The 23,251-nt window shown below is 40.8% G+C and overlaps 1 protein-coding gene across 1 annotated transcript in view; it reads left to right on the top strand.

Annotated features, from left to right (window-relative positions):
* The window catches only part of LOC137380010 (protein bassoon-like), a 464,497-nt gene extending 446,351 nt beyond the window's left edge, over positions 1–18,146 (top strand). Inside the window, exons 8-11 of the mRNA XM_068051484.1 lie at positions 1,582–1,660; positions 11,145–11,243; positions 15,363–15,418; positions 18,091–18,146. Coding sequence (XP_067907585.1) covers positions 1,582–1,660; positions 11,145–11,243; positions 15,363–15,403 — 219 coding nt within the window. The 3' untranslated portion in view covers positions 15,404–15,418; positions 18,091–18,146. The remainder of the gene's footprint in view (positions 1–1,581; positions 1,661–11,144; positions 11,244–15,362; positions 15,419–18,090) is intronic.
* Positions 18,147–23,251: the final 5,105 nt, after the last annotated feature.

Here is a 23,251-nt window from a genome sequence, read left to right as displayed (position 1 = left end):
AAAGGTATACAGTCTGTGAAGTTTAGTGATTCGGCTGGCTTCTAGCTGAATTCAGTGGTCCTGAGGCTTTTAGTTTGATCAGATACATGACTGGCTCGGTGAGTCTCTTGGAGATAGCGATGTGGATGATTTCTTACAACGGTGTTTCTGGTTGTAGCCAGAGTAAAACAGCTTAAAACCACAGATGGGGAGCGGCTTGTCACATGACAATCACTCAGTGATTCAAACATAGCAGTTCGCAGTATTTCTTCTTACTGAGGGAACATGTAGTTCATTTGAACTTCCTGGGTCTTGGTTCTTGCTGGGAAATTAGCAGACATTTCGTGTCTCTCCTCACAAGCATAGTAGTGTAGAATACAGTGTTACAAATTAGGTGATCATTTTAAGCTGAAAGGATGACTTTGGCAGCTTGTCTTTTTAAAATGTCTTTTAAAAAAATATATAAATTCAGATCTCCAGCCAGTGGATTAAAGAAAATTATAGTTCAATTAAACACATTGACATAACACCAGTATAACATACATCTAGGTTAGAATTTTGCTACATTCCTTTCAGATACAGAATTCTGAGTAATCTATTGCAATTGTGTTTGAATATGCTTGCTATGACAGGTGAAAGAAAGATGCCTGGTGCAGAGATTCGAGGGTGGGGAAATTTATTGTTATTTTACAAAGTGATGGGTATATAGACCAGACTGCAAATAAAAGCAGTTTAATGCTGTGTTGCTTAACTCATTGAAGAAGACATGGGCAAATTCAGGGATTATGATATATTTCATGAAGCATGATCATTCCTGGGCTAATGAGACTATGGAAAGTAACTTGAATAATCAAAGTGTCAGTGGAGCATCTTGCTTAACTTTGTTTGGGGACTAGACGAAGTGTTGCCTCATGAGCATGGTCTGTGAAAGGAGTGGATTTTTATTTTATCCTTTATTATGCAATGTAAATTCTTTCAAGGGTGGTAAAGAGGCACTTTGGGGAGTTCCAAGCTGTATTGCCATGCTGGAACATGTACTTCTGCTGTGCCCCAGGATAAAAATGGTCTCCAGCAACATTATTTCTCATCTGTATAAATATAGGGAAAAAAACAGAATTGCAAATTCTGTATGGCTGGGCTTCTAGGCAAGTGTCAGCCTTGGCTCAATAGTAGCAATCTCACCTCTGAATCACATGATTGTGAGTTCAAGTCTTACCCCAGAGACTTGAGAACATAATCTAGGCTGGCACTCCAGTACAATACTGAGGGAATGTTGCACCATTGGAGGTGGCTGTCATTTGGATGTGACGTTAATAATCTGCCTTCTGAAGTGGGTATAAATGTTTTCATGTCACTTATTCAAAAAAGGACAAAAGATTTCTCACTGATGTCCTGACCAATATTTATTCTGCAACCGACATCACTAAAAAAGATTATCTTGTCATTACCTCATTGCTCTTTGTGGGAACTAGCTATGTCTCAATTAGTTGTAAAGTGGTTTAGGACACCTGAGGTTGTGAAAGGCGCTATATAAATGCAAGTTCTTCTTTCTTTTGTCGACAATATTTTCTAATGCTCATTTATTCCCCTTTTCATTGCCAGATAAAGTCAGATCAAACAACCGCTGGAAAACCTGCAGTAAAACAAGCAACCACACCACAGCAAGCTGCTGCTGTAGCAGGTATGTTTACTGGTACCAGCACCTCGGTCAAAACACCAATTCTGGTTAGAAAAGCAAGAAAGTGTAAGAGCTGGATGTGCAAAAATGTGGTCACTAATCAAGAATAAACAATATAGGACCAGATTTTGCTGGAACAAGGTATCACGCGATGTGCTCCATTAGACATGCAATTGCACAACCAGCTATTAAAATGTTTTTGCCCACAAAGTTGCTGGACGTGCAAGCTGCTACTGACCCAGTGAGGGCACCAGGACCTTGATGAACATTGGGACAAACAATGTACCTCCTTAACCAATGAGATTAAAGTATTGAAGAATAAACAGAGGAAGGACTGAGAAGGAGGGTGAATTAAAGTGGGTGAATCATAGGTCAAGTCAGGTACAGAAAGAGAAATAAAGAGAGGGAAAAAATTTGGGTTGAGAGAGAGAGAGTCAGGAAAGTAAGAAAAAAAATTATTTAAAATTTGACATTTTTAAAACCTGAAACAATTCATGACCTGAAGGAACACAATTAATTCTTGACCTTCTAAGTAGGAGAGGTTTATTGACGATCATCAACAATTATTACGCTGTTAAAAGGATATTTACACTGTTAATTACAAGATTTGACTTTCTGTGGCAGGTTTAATATGCAGTTAGTGTGCAAATTCAGCAACTTTGTGAAAATCACAGGGAAGTTAAGTGTGAGATACCACAGAGCAGTGCAACTCAGCCAGCAACTTGTGGCCATTAGCAATTCACAGGGTAACTCTTCCTCACTACAGCTTGCTGGCTGATTTGCACATTAACAATGGCATGCTTCATTTAGACACCGTTATTTTTTTCACCAACCTCTTGATTACATTGATGCCTAGAGGATAAGAGTACAGATGGATCCAAAAGATGGTGGAAGGGCACAAGGCCTAAAAAACATTTAACAGGGTGAGGGCTGCTTGGGATTTTCCCACTAAATATGGTCTGAGGATTGGGATACAGGCTGCTGGGGAAGAATAGTAAACTGGATTATAAATTTGTTGGACAGGAGAAAACAGAGTATGTGACAATGTCAGATTTTCAGAGTGGATGGAAATGGGTAGAGGTGATCCACAGTGTTCCATTCCGTTGCCACTTCTGTTCACTTTGTATATAAATGATTTGAATATAGACTGAGAGGAAGTGGTGTTGAAAGTTACGGATGATACCAAATAGGAGTTAATTCATTAGAAAACCAATGGAAGCTACAAAAGGATATTGATAAGACGGGGCCCCAGGCTAAAAACTAGCCTGCAGAATACAATGGCAGGAAGTGTGAGATGATGCATTTTTTTAAAAAGAACAGCAGTGATTATATTCTGAATTAAATTAGCCTCAGTGCTGTGAAAGAGCAAGCTGGATTAAAGGCAGGACATTAAAGGCAGCAGCTCAGATTGATGAGGGTGTAAAAATAGCTAATGGCTTCTAGGTTTTATCTCGAGAGGTATAGAATATGAAAGTGAAGAGATAATGATGAGCCTATGCAACACCTTAATAGAACCTCAGTTAGAGTACTGTGTAAGTATTGGACTCTACATTAGGGGAAGGATGTTTCTGGTTGGCGTGATGTAATAAGTGGTGTGCCACAGGGATCTGTGCTGGAGCCTCAACTTTTTACAATTTATATAAATGACTTAGATAAAGTGACCGAAGGTATGGTTGTTAAATTTGCTGATGACACAAAGATAGGTAGGAAAGTAACTTGTGAAAGGACATAAGGAGGCTACAAAGGGATATAGACAGGTTAAGTGAGTGGGCAAAGTCCTGGCAAATGGAGTATAACATGGGAAAGTGTGAAATAGTCCACTTTGGCAGGAAGAATTAAAAAGTATCATATTATTTAAATGGTGAGAGATTGCAGAGCTCTGAGACACAGAGGAATCTGGGTGTCCTAGTGCATGAATCGCAAAAGGTTTGTATGCAGGTACAGTACGTAATTAGGAAAGCTAATAGAATGTTATTGTTTATCACGACGGGAATTGAATACAAAAGTAGGGAGGCTATGCTTCAGCTATACAGGGCATTGGTGAGACCACATTTGGAGGACTGTGTACAGTATTGGTCTCCTTATTTAAGGAGGGATGTAAATGCATTGGAGGCAGTACAGAGTAGGTTTACTAGACTAATACCTGGAATGGGTGGGCTGTCTTACGAGGAAAGATTGGACAGGCTGGGCTTGTATACACTGGAATTTAGAAGAGTAAGCGGTGACTTGATTGAAACATTTCAGATCTTGAGGGGTCTTGACAGGGTGGATGTGGAGAGGATGTTTCCCTTTGTGGGAGAATCTCGAACTAGGGGTCGCCCATTTAAGACAGAGATTAGGAGAATTTTTTTCTCTCAGAGGGTAGTGAGTCTTTCGAATTCTCTTCCTCAAAAGGCAGTGGAAGCAGAGTCTTTGAATATTTTTAAGGCTGAGGTAGAGAGATTCTTGATATGCAAGCGGGTGGAAGGTTATCCGGGGTCAGTGGAAATGTGGAGTAATCAGTTCAGCCATGAACTTGTTGAATGGCGGAGCAAGCTTGAGGGGTCAAGTGGCCTACTCTGGCTCCTAATTCGTATGTTCGTATGTATGTTCGCATATGAGGGGATATAACACAGATTCACTAGGATGCCACCTGTTAAGAGGAAATACATGTGAAGAAAGACTTGAAAAATTACATATTTTTTCATTAGAATAATGTACATTATGGGACAATATGACCTAGGTGTTTATCTTTATGAAAGGATGGTGAAGGGTGGTTAGAAACAGACTGTTTCCAGTGTTTGAGGAGTCACGAATGAAGGGCCAAGTTCCTGGCTATCCAGGTTCTTTTCAAATTATTCTGTGGAGCTGATGGCTCATTCATTCATTTTTCATTATTTCAGGGGATTCCATTGAATCTGCTGATTCTCTTCCTCCTTCACATTCACGATGTCCTCTATTCATGATTCAGTCTAATCTATTCTTTTTCCTTCAGATCACACATCTTCAGCACACACAAATTCCAATAATCCAGCACTGCAATGGCCAAATCACTACACCTCTTTTGACTCCTTTGCACAATATATGAGAAAAAACCTTGGCATTTTAAAAAAAATTATTCATTCATAGGATTTGGATGTCGCTGGCTAGGCCAGCATTTATTGCCAATCCCTAATTGCCCTTGAACCACTACAGTCCATTTGGACTTCGTAGCAGTTAGATACAACTGAGTGGCTTGCTAGGCCATTTCAGAGGGCATGTAAGAGTCAACCACATTGCTGTGGGTCTGGAGTCACATGTAGGCCAGACCAGGTAAGGACAGCAGATTTCCTTCCCTAAAGGACATTAGTGAACCAGATGGGTTTTTACAACAATAGACAATGGTTTAATTCCAGATTTATTAATTAAATTCAAATTCCATCTTCTGCTGTGGTGGGATTTGAACCCATGTCCCCAGAGCAATACCCTGGCTCTCTGGGTTATTAGTCCAGTGACAATACCACTACGCCACCACCTCTCCTCATTTGATAGGGGATTACTTGCTCCAATTTCTCATTCTCCATTGCAACCTTTTTTGCCTCTGTCTTGTCAGTACTCCTTTGAACTTTATTCTTTTTTTCCATCTGAGTTACAAATATGCCTTCCTACATTCTGCTACCCTAATATATTCTTTTCTCATGACTTCCATGTGGATTACATCACCTTCTTTGACTTTCCATCCTCCTACAATCTTCAGGCTTTCAAACCCTAAGCTTCATATTCTTTTGGGCCTCCTTATCTCGAGAGACAATGGATACGCGCCTGGAGGTGGTCAGTGGTAAGCTTCATATTACTGAATGATTATTTCCTCTTTGACCATGTATTTTTGCTCCTTAACCTTAGCCTTGGCCCTCCTTTTTTTTCCTCTGGAAAATGGCTGAGAGTAAATAAACCATATGATGTAGTGCAGAACCATACGAGTCACATGTAATCCTTAGCTTGTGCTGAATCAGCTAATCTTAACCAGAGAAGGGAGGGAGTGCAGCTTCAATCCCTGCACTAGGAAGGAACAACATCAGACAGGAGTCTTAATCCTAATCTCCATTTATTGACCTCTGTTGGAAAAAGTATTTGTGGCTATCAGCTAGTACCAAAAGACGGAAAGAGCTGTAGTACCATAAGAGCTAAAATTGCTTCACCAGTTGAGTCAGTGAATTCAGGGAAGGGGTGGGGGGGGAAGGGAGTTGATGGAATTAGAATTTAAAATAAATTATCTTGCAATATACAGTGCAATATATATGTTTGTGACAGCACAGTGAAACACACACACTTGCAATGTCTTTCTACCTATCATGTAAATCTGTTTTACTGAGTACATTAATCCTGTGGTTCAACCATCCCATCACACAAGGCAAAGAAATAGCAATAGGCTGACAATCCTTTGTTACATTTAAAGAGATATTCCTTACATTTTTAAAGGCGTATTTGAAAAACTTGGTTTCCGTTTTGCATCAGAAAATACCTTTTTTCATCAAGATGGTAGTGATTTAAGATGCAGTGCAGTGTAATGTATTTAATCTTGTTTTCCATTTATAAAAAAATGATTATATTTGTCACATAAAGTATCGCATCTGGGATTATGTTGCATGAAAGGAGGAAAAACAATAGAGAATGGGACCATTGGCCCCATTATGGACCCTGCTCTGTTCTTTAAACTGACCCCAAACAGGGAATACATTGCCATTAAAGCTGTGAAGCAAATTCATGGCAAGAGAATCCTGCCTGACAATTTGGATTGGGTGATGGACAGGCGTGTTATTGGCAGTGTGCCTGCCAAATGCAGCAGTCGGGAAACATGAACCACATAAAGGTTCAGGCCTCATTGACATTCTTTTCACCCGCTAAGGCTGGCAGATAGTTACATCTCTCAGTCTGTTCAGGAGAAAAATCCTGCTAAAGCAAGGGTGGGGTTAGATCTGGGTTGATCTAAACACCTCCGTTTTGCTAGTTTTATATATTTTTTTTATTATTTCATGTGTTGTGAGCATTACTGGCAAGTCCAGCATTTATTGCCCATCCCTGATTGCCCTTGACAAGGGGGTGGGGAGCCACCTTCTTGTACCACTGCAATCCATAGAGTGAAGGTACATCCACAGTGCTGTTAGGAAGGGAGTTCCAGGATTTTGACCCAGCGACAGTGAAGGAACGGCGATATAGTTCCAAGGCAGGATGGTGTGTGACTTGGAGGGGAACTTGCAGGTGGTGGTGTTCCCATGTATTTGCTGCCCTTGTCCTTCTAGTTGGTAGAGGTCGCGGGTTTGGAAGGTGCTGTCTAAGGAGCCTTGGTGCATTTCTGCAGTGCATCTTGTAGATGGTACACACTGCTGCCACTGTGCGTCGGTGGTGGAGGGAGTGAATATTTGTAGATGGGGTGCCAATCAAGCGGGCTGCTTTGTCCTGGATGGTGTCAAGCTTCTTGAGTGTTGTTGGAGCTGCACCCATCCAGGCAAGTGGAGAGTATTCCATCACACTCCTGAGTTGTGCCTTGTAGATGATGGACAGGCTTTGGAAGTCAGGAGATGAAGTTATTTCCCTCAATATTCCCAGCCTTTGACCTGCTGTTATAACCACAGTATTTATAGGACTGGTCCAGTTAAGTTTATGGTCAATGGTAAGCCCCAGGATGTTGATGGTGAAGGTTTCAGTGATGGTAATGCCGTTGAATGTAAAGGGGAGATGATTAGATTCTGTCTTGTTGGAGATGATCATTGCCTGGCATATTGTGTGGCACAAATGTTACTTGCTACTTATCAGCCCAAGCCTGAATGTTGTCCAGGCCTTGCTGCATGCGGGCAAAGATGGCTTCAGTATCTGAGGAGCCGCAAATGGTACTGAACATTGTGCAATCATCAGCGAACATCTCCACTTCTGACCTTATGATGGAAGGGAGGTCATTGATGAAGCAGTTGAAGATGTTTGGCCTAGGACTCTACCCTGATGAACTCTTGCAGTGATGTCCTGGGGCTTACCTGATTGGCCTCCTTTCCACAAGTTATGACTCCAACCAGCAGAGAATTTTCCCCCTGATTCCCATTGGCTCCAGTTTTGCTTGGAATTATTGATGCCACATTCAGTCAAATGCTACCTTAATGCCAAGGGCAGCCACTCTCACTTAGCTTCTGGAAGTCAGCTCTTTTGTCCATATTTGGACCAAGGCTCTAATGAGGTCTGAAGCTGAGTGTCCCTGGTGGAACACAAACTGAACATCGATGAGCAGGTTGTTGCTAAGTAATTGTAGTTTGATAGCACTGTCAGTAACACCTTCTGATGCTTCTGAAAGTAGACTGCTGGGATGGTAATTGGCCAGATTGGATTTTTCCTGCATTTTGTGGACAGGACATACCTGGGCAATTTTTCACATTCTTGGGTAGATGTAGCTGTACTGGAACAGCTTTGCTAGAGATGTGGCTAGTTCTGGAACACACGTCTTCAGTACTGTAGCTGGGATGTTGTCGGGGATCATAGCCTTTGCTGTATTCAGTGCCTTCAGACATTTCTTGACATCACGTGGAGTGAAGCGAATTGACTGAAGATTGGCCTCTGTGATGCTGGGGACCTCAGGAGGAGGCTGAGATTGATCATCCACTCGGCACTTCTGGCTGAAGATGGTTGCAAGTGCTTCAGCCTTATCTTTTGCACAGATGTGCTGGGCTCCCCCATCATTGAGGATGGGGATATTTGTGGAGCCAGATCCTCCAGTTTGTTTCACCGATGTGTTTTGTTGAATGATAATTTTCTTTAATCCACTGACTGGAGATCTGAATGTATATTTTTTAAAAGACAAGCTGCCAGCAAAGTCATCCTTTCAGCTTAAGATGATCACCTAGTTTTCAACACAGTATCCTACATGGTTATGCTTGCGAGGAGAGAGACAAAATGTCTGTTAAGTTCCTAGCAAGTGTCAAGACCCAGGAAGTTTAAAGGAACTACCTGTTCTCTCAGCAAGAAGAAGAATACTGCAAACTGCTATATTTGAATCACTGAGTGACTGTCATGTGAGAAGCCCCTCCCGATCTGTGGTTTTAAGTTGTTTTTTTCTCTGCAGCAGATGAGAAGCTTTTGAACTCTGACGTGTGCAGACCCTAAGTGGGGGTCTCTCTCTCTCTCTCTCTCTCTCTCTCTCTGTCTCTCTCTCTGTCTCTCTCTCTGTCTCTCTCTCCCTTTCTCTCTCTCTGTCTGTCTCTCTCTCTGTCTGTCTCTCTCTCTCTGTGTCTCTCTTTCTCTCTTTCTCTCTCCATTCCAACTTGAAAGCTTTCAAATCCTACTTGCTGACTGACCACCTTTGCATACTCCAGCTACAATCCAAAACCCCATTGGAGGAAATCATTAGCATTGCTATCTCCAAGAGATTCACCAAACCAGTCATCTATTTCTTCAAACTAAAAGTCTCAGGACCACTGAATTCAGCTGGAAGTCAACAGAATCACCAAACTTCACAGACCTTTTTTATGGAGTCTAACTCAACCAATCTATCTTTCCCCACTCTGTAATCTATTTGTGTGTGTGTGTGTGTGTGTGTAAGTGAAGGTTGGCATATAGTTTATTATTTTCATCAGTTTGGTTTAGGTACAATAAGGTTAACTTCTTTCTTTGTTAAACTCAGAAAACCTGTCTGATTGGTTCATGTTATAATCAGAGCAAGTAAGAATCAAACACTGACTGAATTGGCCAGTATATCTTCTTTAAGAAAGAATTAACCCTGTTGTGGTCAAACAGGGAGAGAGAAAAGAGGGAAGCCCTTTGACCCCCTCCTCACTTGACTGTAACAGGTTAATTGTTTAATTGTCCACCACCATTCATGACTGGATGTGTCAGGACTGATCTAAGCCATTGTTGGTGGGATCACTTAGCTCTGTCTATCCATGCTAGCTCCGCTATTTCACATGCATGTAGTCCTGTGTTGCACTCCTAGTCTTCTGTAGAGGAGTTAATGATGGCATTTATGAAGCTTTACATGGTATATGCAAGCTACTATAGATTAAAATTTAAACTAACCAGTCTGTATTGGATAGATAAGTCAGCTAGTGGTTATCCCACTTAGAAGAATGATTGTGGCTATTTGCCCATTCACAGTCAAATGTGTAGTGCACAGCATTTCAAGATGAAATTGAAAATAAAAGTAAGAATGTTATGCTTCATTTATATGGGGCATTGGTGAGACTACATCTCAAATACTGTGTGCAGTTTTGGTCTCCTTATTTAAGGAAGGATGTAAATGCATGGGAGGCGGTTCAGAGGTGGTTTACTAGATTGATACCTGGAATGAGTGTGTTGTCTTATGAGGAAAGGCTGAACAAACTGGGCTTGTTTTCACTGGAGTTTAGAAGAGTGAGGGGAGACTTTATTGAAGTATATAAGATCCTGAACGGTCTTGACAAGGTGGATATGGAGAGGATGTTTCCTCTTGTTGGTGAGTCCAGAACTAGGGGGCACTGTTTTAAAATTAGGGGCCGTCCTTTTAGGACAGAGATGAGGAGAAATGTTTTTTCTGAGGGTTGTGCGACTTTGGAACACTCTGCCTCAGAATGTGTTGGGGGCGGAGTCATTGAATATTTTTAAGACGGAGGTAGATTCATGTTAGACAAGGGAATCAAAGGTTATCGGGGGTAGATGGGAGTGTGGAATTTGAGACACAAACAGATCAGCCATGATTTATAGAATGGTGGAGCAGGCTAGAGGGGCTGAATGGCCTACTTCTGCTCCTAATTCGTATGCTTGTATGTTTTTGTTCATATGAAGTGCATCTGGCTTCAGCACTGTCACAAGCACTGAATGGAAATCAAAGTGAATTAGAATTGCATAGTATAATGTAGATTTTAACTTTGAGAGGAGTTGTCGAACTTCCTGCCCAGGAATTTTTGATTTTAACAACTGGACCTCAATATCATCCTACTGGTAGCTGCCTGCATCTGACACGTCAAGATTGTTTGCAGGCAAAGATTGGGAGCCGCATCACTTGGATAACTCACCGGCAGGCTTTCACAGAATTCTGTAGGTGGAGATGAGGCAGAGCCCGGGGCCACAGAAACATTTCCTTATGGGACCTGGAAAAGCACACTGTGGCACTCGGTCCAGCTAATAGGTCATTAAAATTAAGTGATAGGATCCCAATTAGCATGTGGCTTGTGAACACCTCAACCATGCTTTGTCGAGCAGTATTAGAATGGGAAAAAAGATGCCTGATTTTAATTCACATTCAATTCAATTTCTCCTGGGATAGTGAGTTAAGAAAAAACCTTTATACTTCAGTCCTTTCAGTAGCAAGTCCTTTTCTATTTCCCACCTACTCCATACATTTCAGTGTGTCTCCCAACATTCATTTCTGGGTAAATAAATTGTGCTTAATACTGTTGAACTGTGTTGCCGTAACAAATAGTCTAGAAATACATAATTTAATGATTAAAAACAGTATTTAAAAAATGAATGTTATATGAGAATTGTAAATGTTTGTATTTTTCTCGGAGTATAGGTTCAAAACCAGGTGAAGAAAAGGAGGGGGATATCGGAGCTTTTGTTTCAAAAATGTTGCCAGGAGGAGCAGCTGAGCAGGCCGGGAAACTGACTGAAGGTAAAAAGAAAGGATCGGTAAAACACTTCGATCATTTGAAACTTCAGTAGGTTGAAATGGTGAAGAAGGTTCCTGGTTTGATCGGGGAGATGGTGGCATAGTGGTAATGTCACTGGACTAGTAATCCAAAGGCCTGTGATAATACTCTGGGGACAGAGTACAGAGGCAGGGACAAGGTGGAAGGCAGGAAAGATTAACTGGCAAAAGGGATGTGGTGCAAGGCAAAGGGCATGGCAATGGAACAAGTAAAGAAACAAAATTTGGGTCTTTCAGAGGTGTAAATGGCAGATGAACATTACCTCCTATTTAATCTGGTGAGGGAATGTATTGTCTAATTACTCTGTGATCCTTGAAGAAAGGTAAGTAAAATTAAGTTGGAAATCAAGAATATGTGTCCATTCTTCACATCTGTACTACTCTTCCCTTGTTGGATGCTCTCCACAGGCAAGATTTCCTCCCCTCCCCCGGCCTTATTAGCAGATGGGGCATTGTGCTCCATATACCATTACATAATCTCACTCTATACTTAAATTAAAACAAAAAGTGCTGGAAATGCTCAGCAGGTCTGGCAGCACCTGTGGAGAGAGAAGCAGAGTTAATGTTTCAGGTTAGTGACCCTTCATCAGAACTGGCAGAGACAAACGAAAATCCTGTCGGAGAGAAGAGCAGAGCTTCTTCAAGGTAGGCATTCCTGGAAGAGAAGTGGCAGTGAATTAAGCACCAAAATAAAAGCAAAATACTGCAGATGCTGGAAATCTGAAATAAAAACAAGAAATGCTGGAAATACTCAGCAGGTCTGGCAGCATCTGTGGAGAGAGAAGCAGAGTTAACGTTTCAGGTCAGTGACCCTTCATCAGAACCATTTCTGATCATTCTGCCTCAACTCCACTTTCCTGCCCACTCCCCATATCCCTTGATTCCCTGAGCGATCAAAAATCTGTTTATCCCAGCCTTGAATACATTCAATGATGAGCATCCACAACCCTCTGGTAGAGAATTTCAAAGATTCACAATCCTCTGAGTGAAGAATTTCTCCTCATCTCAGTCCTAAATGATCGACTTGTTATCTTGAGGCTATGCCCCCATGTTCTGAATTCCCTAGCCGGAAACAAAACCTCACAGTGCCTACCCTGTCAAGCCCCTTCAGAAGAATACAGAATTCAGAAGAATCAAAAGATACATCTGAGGGGCTGGGCAGCACAAGTTCAGATGCAGGCAGACTTGTAAAGTTAATGCTTTGTCCGTATTGGCTGTGAGGTGTACATGTGAAGTGAGTGTCTGGATGCCCACCACAAAAAAAGTCTCTATTAATAAATTGCCAATCTCAATCTGCTACAAGGTTGCAGGGATAGCAACTAGTAGAGTTGGAGGTTGCTCCTGCAAGGTGGCATTAAAGCACACTCCAGATGGGGCTTTACTTTTGACAGTGACATTGAAAACTCAGAAAGGGAAAGTGTTCCACATCCCAGCACTTATAGGCCTCGCTTTGCTAAGTACAAAAATATAACAAATTGAAAGCTAAACACATTTGCCTGTCAGCCCTCAAGTACTTTTTCAGAAATTGATGAAAACCCTGGAGTTGTGCCAACTTTTCCTCTGTACTGTTTGCTTTGACTTAGCAATTTCAGTGGTATATATTTCAACTGGGATCCTAGAGTTACTGGTCAACAATGAAAAGCACACACAATTTTTCTTAAACTGAAACACCTCAGCATAGGCTAAGAATCTCAGTCATTGATTGCAGCACTAGAAATTTTTAAAAATTCTTTCATGGGATATGGGCATCGCTGACATGGCCAACATTTGTTGCCGATCCTTAATTGCCCTTGACAACTGCATGGCTTGTTCGGCCATTTCAGAAGGCAGTTAAGAGTCAACCACATTGCTTTGGGTCAGGAGTCACATGTATGCCAGGCCAGACCAGGTAAGCATGGCAGATTTCCTTCCCTAAAGGACATTCGTGAACCAGATGGGTTTTTATGACAATCAATGATAGTTTCATTGCACCATTTCTGAGACTAGCTTTCAATTCCAGATTTTTAAAAATTAATTAATTGAATTTAAATTCCATGAGCTGCCATGGTGAAATTTGAACTCGTGTCACCAGGGCATTAGCCTGGGTCTCTGGATTACTAGTCCAGTAACTTTACCACTATGCCACCATCTCCACCCCCCCCCCCCCCACCCCCATTTCATAAGCCCTGCATCCTTGAAATACAACGCATTCATATAGCACCTTTCATGACCACTGGATGTCCCAAAATGCTTTACAGTCAATGAAATACTTTTTCAAGTATTGTCACTGTTATAATGCAGGAAATGCAGTAGCAAATTTGCATACAGCAAGCTCCTACAAACAGCAATGTGATAATGATCAGATAATCTGTTTTTGTGAAGGATGAATATTGGCAGGACACTGGGGCTAACTCCCCTGCTCTTTAAAATAACACCATGGGATCTTTTACATCCACCCAAGAGGGCAGACAGGGCTTCAGTTTAACGACTCATTCGATAGATGGCACCTCCAACAGTACAGCACTCCTTCACTGAAGTATTAGCTTAGATTTTGTGCTCAAGTCCTGAAATAGGACTTGAACCCACAGCTTTCTGACTCTGTCGCTCAGATGAGCCTTGAAGCCAAGGTCCCACCTTCCCCCTCAGTTGGATGTAAAAGTTCCTATGGCACTATTTCAAAGAAGAGCAGGGGAGTTATCCCTGCTGGCCAATATTTCACCCTTATGACATATTTAGTACATGATGCATTATGAGTGCATATGTGCCTGATTATAAAAATGTGGAATAAAAACAAGAAATGCTGGAAATACTCAGCAGGTCTGGCAGCATCTGTGGAGAGAGAAGCAGAGTTAACGTTTCAGGTCAGTGACCCTTCTTCAGAACTGGCAAATATTAGAAATGTGAAAGGTTATAAGCAAGGAAAGCGGGGGTGGGGCAAGAGATAACAAAGGAGAAGGTGTAGATAGGACAAGGTCACAGAATAACTGACCAGAAGGTCATGGAGCAAAAGCAAACGCTATGTTAATGGTGTGTTGAAAGACAAAGCATTAGTACAGATAGGCTGTTAACGGACTGAAAATTGAACAGCCGCAAGTACAAACATGAAAAAAAAGTGGGTAAGCAAACTAAACAAACTACGATGAAATAAAATAAACACAAAAAATATATAAAAAATAAAAAATAACTAAAAATAAAAGTAAAATGGGAGGGTCCCGTCATGCTCTGAAATTATTGAACTCAATGTTCAGTCCGGCAGGCTGTAGTGTGCCTAATCGGTAAATGGCATGCTGTTCCTCGAGCTTGCATTGATGTTCACTGGAACACTGCAGCAATCCCAGGACAGCTATGTGAGCATGAGAGCAGGGGGGAGTGTTGAAATGGCAAGCAACCGGAAGCTCGGGCTCATGTTTTCGGACTGAGCGGAGGTGTTCCGCAAAGCGGTCACCCAGTCTGCGTTTAGTCTCCCCAGTGTAGAGGAGACCACATTGTGAGTAGCGGATACAGTATACTACATTGAAAGAAGTGCAAGTAAATCGCTGCTTCACCTGAAAGGAGTGTTTGGGGCCTGGGATAGTGAGGAGAGAGGAGGTAAATGGGCAGGTATTACACCTCCTGCAATTGCAGGGGAAGGTGCTGTGGGAAGGGGGCAAGGTGGTAGAGGTAATGGAGGAGTGGAGCAGGGTGTCACGGAGGGAGCGATCCCTTCGGAATGCTGACAGGGGAAGGGAGGGGAAGATGCGTTTGGTAGTGGCTATAAAAATGTGGATGTGTCTGTGATACTCAGAGTAAGAAGCATATTTTTGGTTTAAAAAACAACTGTTTTTCCACTGAATTTTTTCCACTTTTCAAATCATTACCGCATTATTTCATTTATTAATTGCTAATCATAATGCTCTTTCCAGCTTAGAGCTCACATCAAACCTTGCATGATTTTCTCTTTTGATTGAAGTGGCACAGGGGGTAATTACAGAGTCAGAGCAGAGTGAAATGTCTAATTATTATGTTGGAATTCTTCCAGTTTTAATACCCACTGTTCATCATCTACTGCAGTTTATGGTTGAATGAAGACAAAACTGAAGCTCTTATTTTTAAATCTTTGCACAGGCATCGCTTCTTTTGGCCGTAAATTAACTTCGTTTTGGTGATTGCACTGCTGTAAGGTACGTGTAATGTGTCTTTTGCATGGAGGTGAATGCCTTAGAGAAAGGTTCCTGTTGCCTTACCCAGGTTTCCATTTGTAAACTTTACAATGAAATTAATTTTAGTATTGTAGTCTTCCATTTTACAAGGTGTGCACTGTTAAAGAATAAATCTCAAGTTACCTTTCTGATTTTAATCCCTTCATCCTGCTCTTCTGAATGCAGCAATTTCTGTTAAGTTGGACTTCCATGAGGGATTGATAGCCCTTTAGCACCTCTCTTAATACATCTGATCTACATTAATAACCTGGATTCAGAAACTCACTGAGCTAGTCAGATTCACAGTTGCCACTGCATGGAGGGGAGAGTGCAGTAGAGGCTAAGAAGACGGTCGAAGAGCTAGACAATATTTGAAACTGGGCAGAACTGTGGCAGATGAGATTAAATACAGTTAATGCAAGATCTGATATATTGGAATAAAAAATGAGATGCACTCTTGATGAATAGAACCAGACAGGGAAAAGACTGAAAGCAATCTGAAAATGATAGCAGATTCTACATTGGCAATATCCAGTCATTTCAGGACAATAATTAATAAAGAAAACAAAATGCCATGTTGCATTACCAAAGTCTGCACACTGCTCTTATCAGGCCATCCTATGAATACTACATTTAGTTCTGGTTAGCACAAGCAAAAGAGAAAAATCAAAGTCCTGGAAGTGGTGTCAAAGGGAGTGAGTTATGAGGAAAGAGTAGAAAACCGCAGGCTCTTCAATTCTGAAAGGAGCTAAATTAAAGAAAGATTTGCTGATACTAACTGAAATAGAAAATGTTAATTATTTAAAGTTACCCCATGACTGCAGAACAAGGGAACATAGGCACAAGCTGGGAAAAGAGTTCATTGAAAGAATAATTAGTACCTGGAATGGTCCTCTTGGTAGTGGTGCCATAAAATAGAGTTAGATGAGGTGAATGGCCTCTCTCACCTGTACTTACCTTGATGGTTTTGTTCCAAACTTGCTATGCTGTCAAAGATCCACAGTTAGAACACACAGAAATAGAAGATCTTTTAAAGGAGAGATCTGTTTGCTAATTATTTTGCTGTCTGAAATGTTCTTGAATTTCTGATGAAAATAAGGTGAGAATTTTCCAGATATGTTCTGGTAGAATTTTAATCTCTGCAATTTTGTTACAGGGTTGATCTTATCTGTGGCAAGAATAGCGTCAAAAACATGCATTAAGTACACAGTCCCTAAATTTCCATGGTCCTTTCCAACTTATTTCTGGTGTCAGTCCAACGGAAATGTGGTGGAAGGCCTGAAAATGTGGGCCAAGTTTCCGGAGAGCGGTTGTTTTTGAGATGAAACCTCTGTTCACCCAAACACGCTCCTTATGCCAGAGGGACTTGACCAGGGGAGGAAATCCCAGGCAAGGGTTTTCCTCAGTCATGACCTGGGTGACACGGGATGTACTGGTCTTGCCAGTGACATGTGTGGGGATTATCTGGACCCTAGGTTTGGTCATGGCCTGGACCCTGGAAGACAAAACCCAGTAGTGTCTGCAGAATTTTCTGCTCGGGCTGGAGCTACCAGAACAGATATGAGCAGCTGCCTCGTATTGTAATTCAGAAAGCTAGTTGGTGAAAGATATAACTGGAGTCAATATTTACCCACTTTCATAAGCATTACAAGCAAGTACCTCCTAACCTAACAACCACAGTTTAAGCTAGTGTCTATTTATAGGAGCACAAGTGAATCCCCAGTTAATACCCACTACCAGCTTGCAGCACAATTAATATACAGTTAACACCTACTGTGATATTAGCTGTCTGTAGTGCTGCAGACACCTGCAAATAATATTGAAATTGGGGAATCTTTCCCATCCGCAGACACTTCAGCAGGGTCAGCGCAGAAGCTCTTGGGGAGGCGGGGGACAGATCCCAACACTTGTATCTGGAGCAAAGGCCCATGGATTTTCAGGCTCACTGTTAACTTTTTGGCGTTTTTACTTTAGATATTTTCCTCTAGGCCAGCATTTCATACCACGACTGTAGGCAAGCTCTCCCCTTAACTTGAGGTCTCCGATTTCCTGATTGATTTTTTTAAACTTTCTTTAACTGTGCAAAATGGTAGAATAAACACTTCAGATGACCATGGCTTAGGCTATGAACTGCCAAATAGTTTTATTAACCAGTTTTATTAACCAGTAATCAGATTAATGAACAGAAGCAATTGACACACTATGGATTTACAGAAGTTACAGGCTCAGCCACCCCTTATTGGATGACTGGGCCATACACAAGGGAGTGGTAATTTGAACCCATTTTTGTAAAATGGGCAGCCTGCCTCAGTTCCGCTGAAAAATGGGCAGAGGGAGGGAATAAGAGAAACCCTGGCATGTTGTTGATATTTTGGAACTTGTGTCGAAGCAACCTGGGCCATTTTCTGTTAATGAACCTGTCTTTTTAGCCTCAAATTTAACTTGACAGAAAGAAAGAAGGTAATATCATGCTACACTATAGGCAATAATGCTTCATTTTTGTCACAAAGATCTTTGAATAATTTGTTCTTGTGAAAATGCAGTGTTTTGGAACAGTAATCATTTTATTGCTTTTAAATGTCAAGGGTCTCAGATGGTGGTAAACAAATTTCTAGTAGTTGTCCAAGTTTTAAGTGCCCTCTGGTTGCTTGCAGGAAACTTGATATGGGAGTGGAGAGAGGTGTGACATACTGGAAAAACCTATGAAGAATCAGAATACATTCAACAAGAAACATAAGAGCATGGGACTCTGTGTAAATTGGTGAGTAGCTGGAACCATGTAAGCAAGGTGTTTTTCCTTTTTCTGATGGCATTGCCTGAGTTATGAGCAAATGATTATGTGCACAGGGTCAGCATGACTGCCAAGATTGACTAAATCTGCAGCCATTTCGTCAGCTGTTATGAAGTGATTGTGTTCTTTTAGTTTTCCAAAGACATTCAAATTATGGATATAAAAGATCAGATATGTCACGAGCTGTGACTCATTCTGAAGTGAGCATAGGAGTTTGACTGCTGCGTCCATCATCACCAATTGTAATGATGCAGAGTTATTTCGCACTACAATATGAAGGATATACTGGCAGTCTTCTGCGATAACCATTTTTTAATAAAATTTTATACTGATCTTCAGTGATAGTTAATGAAATGTGCATGTTAAAATATTAAGTTTTGAATCTGAAATGATACTCTTTACTTCTTGCTATTTTTCGTATGGTAGCCACTGAGGCACAGATGAGTGAATGACAATGCAGATTTACATTGGCAGGTTGTAAACTGTAAAGCACTATTATTCTCTTCCAAGTTCTCTGTTATTGTTGTTCCATATAGCTGATCAGTATTTTTGGCAAGAAAGGGAAAGTAAAGAGTGATTATTCATTTTTACTCATGTTCCTTTAAGTACACTATGTCTGAATATTTTGTCACTTCTGTATTAACTGCAGTGCCAAATAATGAGCATCTAAAAAATGAATTTGCACCAGAGTTTTTAAGACCTCCTCAGACTCAGAAGTACAAATTAATTACACGTTCTCTAAACTGCCATGGTCCAATGACTCTGAACTTTTGTTTCAGGCCAGTCTGAAGTCACAAGACTGCTGTTTACTATGAAGCCACACAGAATACATTTCCTGCTATTGATGCCATCACAATGTCTACCAGTTAGAAAAATCCAACCCAAGGGCTTTCCATGCTATCAATTAAATTGGCGCTTGTACACAAAATGCCAAATAAGCATCCATATTCATTCTGTATAGAATGAGGAATATGATGTACAAATACCATTTCCCTTGGATTTTCCCTCTACTTTAAGTAGATCGGTGGAATGTAAGTCAAAGGAATTAACAACTAGAATTGTATAAAGAACTGGTGAGTCTATACTTAGAAAAATACTCAGAGGAATTAGAAAATGTCCAAAGATGGGAACAGGAATGGCATATATCTTAACTCAGTGACCACAAAGCAGAGTCTAAGGTAGAAAATCTGTTCTGTTATTAGAAAAGGAGTAAGAAGGACATGACCGAAATTTTTTAAACTATTAATGACATTGATGTTAAGATGTTGAACCATTATTAATGCTGAATAAGAGATGAAAGCCAGGGACATGTTAATGAGGCAACAAAACCTAAAGCTAAACATAGCTGGAGTAGGAGTTTTTTTTTTATTCATTCATGGGATGTGGGCATTGCTGGCAAGGACAGCATTTATTGCCCATCCCTAATTGTCCTTGAGAAGGTGGTGGTGAGCCATCATCTTAAATTGCTGCAGTCCTTATGGTATACACACACCCACAGTGTAGCTAGGGAGTTCTGGGAATTTGACTCAACAATGATGAAGGAACGGTGATATATTTCCAAGTCAGCATTGGTGGTGTGATTTTGAGGGGAACTTGCAGATGGGTGGTTTTCCCATGTGTCTGCTTCTCATGCCTCTGCTGCTGTTGTTCCTCTAGGTTGTAGAGGCTATGGGTTTAGAAGGTGCTATCAAAAAACTCTTGGTGAGCTGCTGCAGTGCATCTTATGGATGGGACACACTGCAGCTATGGTGCACTGATGGTGGATGGGTTGCAAATCAAGTGGACTGCTTTTTCCTGGATGGTGCCAAGCTTCTTGAGTGTTGTTGGAGCTGTTCTCATCCAGTCAAATGGAGAGAATTCTATCATACTCCTGATTTGTGCCTTGTAGATGGCTCTTAACACAGATTGAATACAGGCTCTGAGTGGAATGATTGTGGGCTTTGCTGAAGCATTCAGAAAGAATATGCACAGATTCTTGATTTAGTGAGGAATAGATAGAGAATGACTGAATAGATTTTCCTATGATGGAGCAGGCTGGATAAACTGGGCTTTTTTTTAAATGTTCTTGAGTGCATAACCATCAAATACATTGAGAAAGCTCTAGAATGCTGAGCAGTTACAATGATAGCAAATTGTCTGAATCTATCTCCTTTTGATCTTTTTCTATTATTTTTCAAAAACTTAAGCATGTAGCCCTGGAATAATGACGTGCCACAATAGTGTTGTAAGGCAAGCATCTCTACTGCTAATAGGCCAGGAAAAAATAGTTCATAGATGGGATTGGCAACCCATTGGTTATAATCAAAGAGCCTGAATCCAAATTCCAACATCAAATGCCATTCTAGCTCAAAAGCATCCAATGAGCAAATTACAGTCTTTCTTTTGTCTGGTGGACAAATCACTGTCTGATGGAGAAGCATCCAAAAGTAGCTTTCTATCCACGACTGCAGCCATGTAAAGCATTAAGTTAGCCGCTTCAGAAAATCTTAGCTTAAATCTATCCAGGAATTAGTGAGAATGGAGTATTCTAATGTTGATTTAACCATGCAGTTGATTAATTACGCACATTTATTAAATTCGGTGGGTTTGAGATAAATCATTAGTTACGTCAAAGTACATCAGTCTGATTTAATTTCTGCATTTTAGTGTAATTCCCTATGCAGAGTTTAGAGGGAAGTTCTATTATTATCAAATTGAGCATCTGCAATTTTTAAATGCAAGTGAAATGTCTTTTCATCTCTCTGGAATGTACTAAAAAATTAATTTTCTTTTTGGAATGCTTTTTTTTCTCTAGCTCACTGTGATGCAGTTGCACCTCTTTTCCCAGATTAGGTAAACAAATAGACAGTGTCCGTCGCATCTGTCTCTGCCACACATGCTGCCTAGGAATTGGAATCAGGCTGCTGAGTCCAGCCACATACGAAATGACAGCAATGCTAGGGTATCAGGAATACAACTCTGCTTAAGTTGAAAAAGATATATATTTTCCCCCATTCTTCAGTTTTCTCTCACTCTTTTCTACCGAAGACATTGATTCATACTTAGCTAGAGTCTGACAATCCTCCACACCTCATCCAAATATGATATCAGCCTGGGCACAGAATGATAGTGGTTTCCTTAATGATAGCAGTTTCATAGACCTGCCTTTTCATCCAAATGGGCAGGAGAGTTCCTGGTTTGGGGCTAGCAGTGGGATCCTGGCTGAATTCCCTCCATCCAATCTAGGATCACTAAGGCCAATTATACCATCTCTACCATCCCATCAGTGCTGAGGCTAAGATCTGTTAAGCAGCTGGATCAATACAATTATGGATTATCACCTGGTCCAGTAATCCACAGAGTCATCAAGGAAATAAAATATCTTTGAATCACAAGTTGTTGCTAGAATCTCAGTGCCAATTAAAGGATTTTATGATTTATTTTTGTAGAGTGAGCCATTTCCCTTCCCTCTTGGGTCTTGCTGTGTCTGGTACAGTTTTCTGTTAACAGGGGACAAAACAGCATTCTTGCAACTTCTGCAAATGGCTTCTGGTTGCAACCACTAACAAGTGATATTTCCTTTTCCTATGCATGTGAAATCAACAGGCCTCCCTCCAATATTTTTGGATCTCAGTATCATGTAGTAGATCCCAACCATTCCTTTCAAGCTTCAATAAAGCAAGGCTGCATTTACACAGTGTTACGACCTAGGCGGAAGGAGTGCACTGTTAATTCAGTCCCACTTCTCCACAGATCACAACATATGTTTAAATGTTGCCACTTACCGAAACAATCAATCATGTACTGTATTTTTACCCAGAATAAAACACACCAATCAGGTTTCTATAATAAACAACAAAATTATCAGTTTATTATAAACCAAGTCCTAACCAATAATTAAGTAAAATGTACACACAAACTAAAATATTAAACCCTTTATTTATCCTAGCCCTCTCACACACACATGCATACACAACTGGTTAACTGGGGAAAAAAGGGTATTTTTGTTTAGAGCTGTTACAAAGAAATAGAAGGAATTTTAAAAAAACACTTAGGCTGAAAAGAAGGTATGGAAAAATGTCCTTTGTGTTGGTTAGGCATCCCAAATGCGAATAGGCGGCTGTCACTAGGATCTTCCCAGAACAGTTCCTTCCAGGCGATGTTGAAGATCAGTTTGGGTAGCTTTCCAAGTGATACAGCAACAGGAGGCTCCAAATGAGTCTTACAGCAGGGAGGCAGCAACACATTCGATGCAAGATTTCTTTAAAGATGCAGGGATTCTTCAAATACTGGAGGAAATAGGAATCTCTTAATGCAGGATTTCTTTTCAAGAGAAAGATGGGCTGATAGTCTCCTGGCAGGTCAAGAAGCAAATAGGCTTTTTTAACTGTTCACATTGAAACTGAAACCTTCCAGAAGTCCAGTCTTATGATATCTGTTATTCTTGGCTTGTCACTTCTCTGAAAACATCTCTCCAAACAAAAATAACCGCTGCTGGGTTTTTATTTGAAAACAGATGCCTTCCAGTAACTGTTTACAGTTCCACTCTCAGTCCCAACCTTCGAGTAACTGTTTACAGTTTCAGCATCTATGGAATCCCTTTTCAGTTTTAAAATATAAATTCTCAAATTCTAACAAAAAAATGGAAACCTTGTAACAACAGTTAAATGTTGTATTTTAATAGACTTTAAATGTGGTGCCAACAGACAAGAGATTCTGGCAACACAAAATGGACTCATTGATCGATCTGTTTCTCCTTCAGATCTAAACATATCCTTCAAGTGAACAATAAATGTCAGACGGTTGTGCTGTCTTAAAAACAATAATCTAGGCTGACACGTCACTGCAATATTAAAGGAATACAACCCTCCAAGATCTCTACACACTTCCAATTTTGATCTCTTGTGGAACCCCGAGTTTCATCACTCCGTCATTGATGGTTGTGACTTCAGCTGCCTATGCCTAATCTTCAGAATTCTCCCTCTACCCTCTCCGCATCTCTCTCTCTCTCCTCCTTTAAGATGCTCCTTAAAACTTACCTCTTT

The sequence above is a fragment of the Heterodontus francisci genome, chromosome 19, assembly GCF_036365525.1.
Source record: "Heterodontus francisci isolate sHetFra1 chromosome 19, sHetFra1.hap1, whole genome shotgun sequence".
In the NCBI taxonomy this organism is placed as follows: Eukaryota; Metazoa; Chordata; class Chondrichthyes; order Heterodontiformes; family Heterodontidae; genus Heterodontus; species Heterodontus francisci.
Note: the sequence above shows the minus strand (reverse complement) of the source record. Positions and strands in the feature narration are given on the sequence as shown.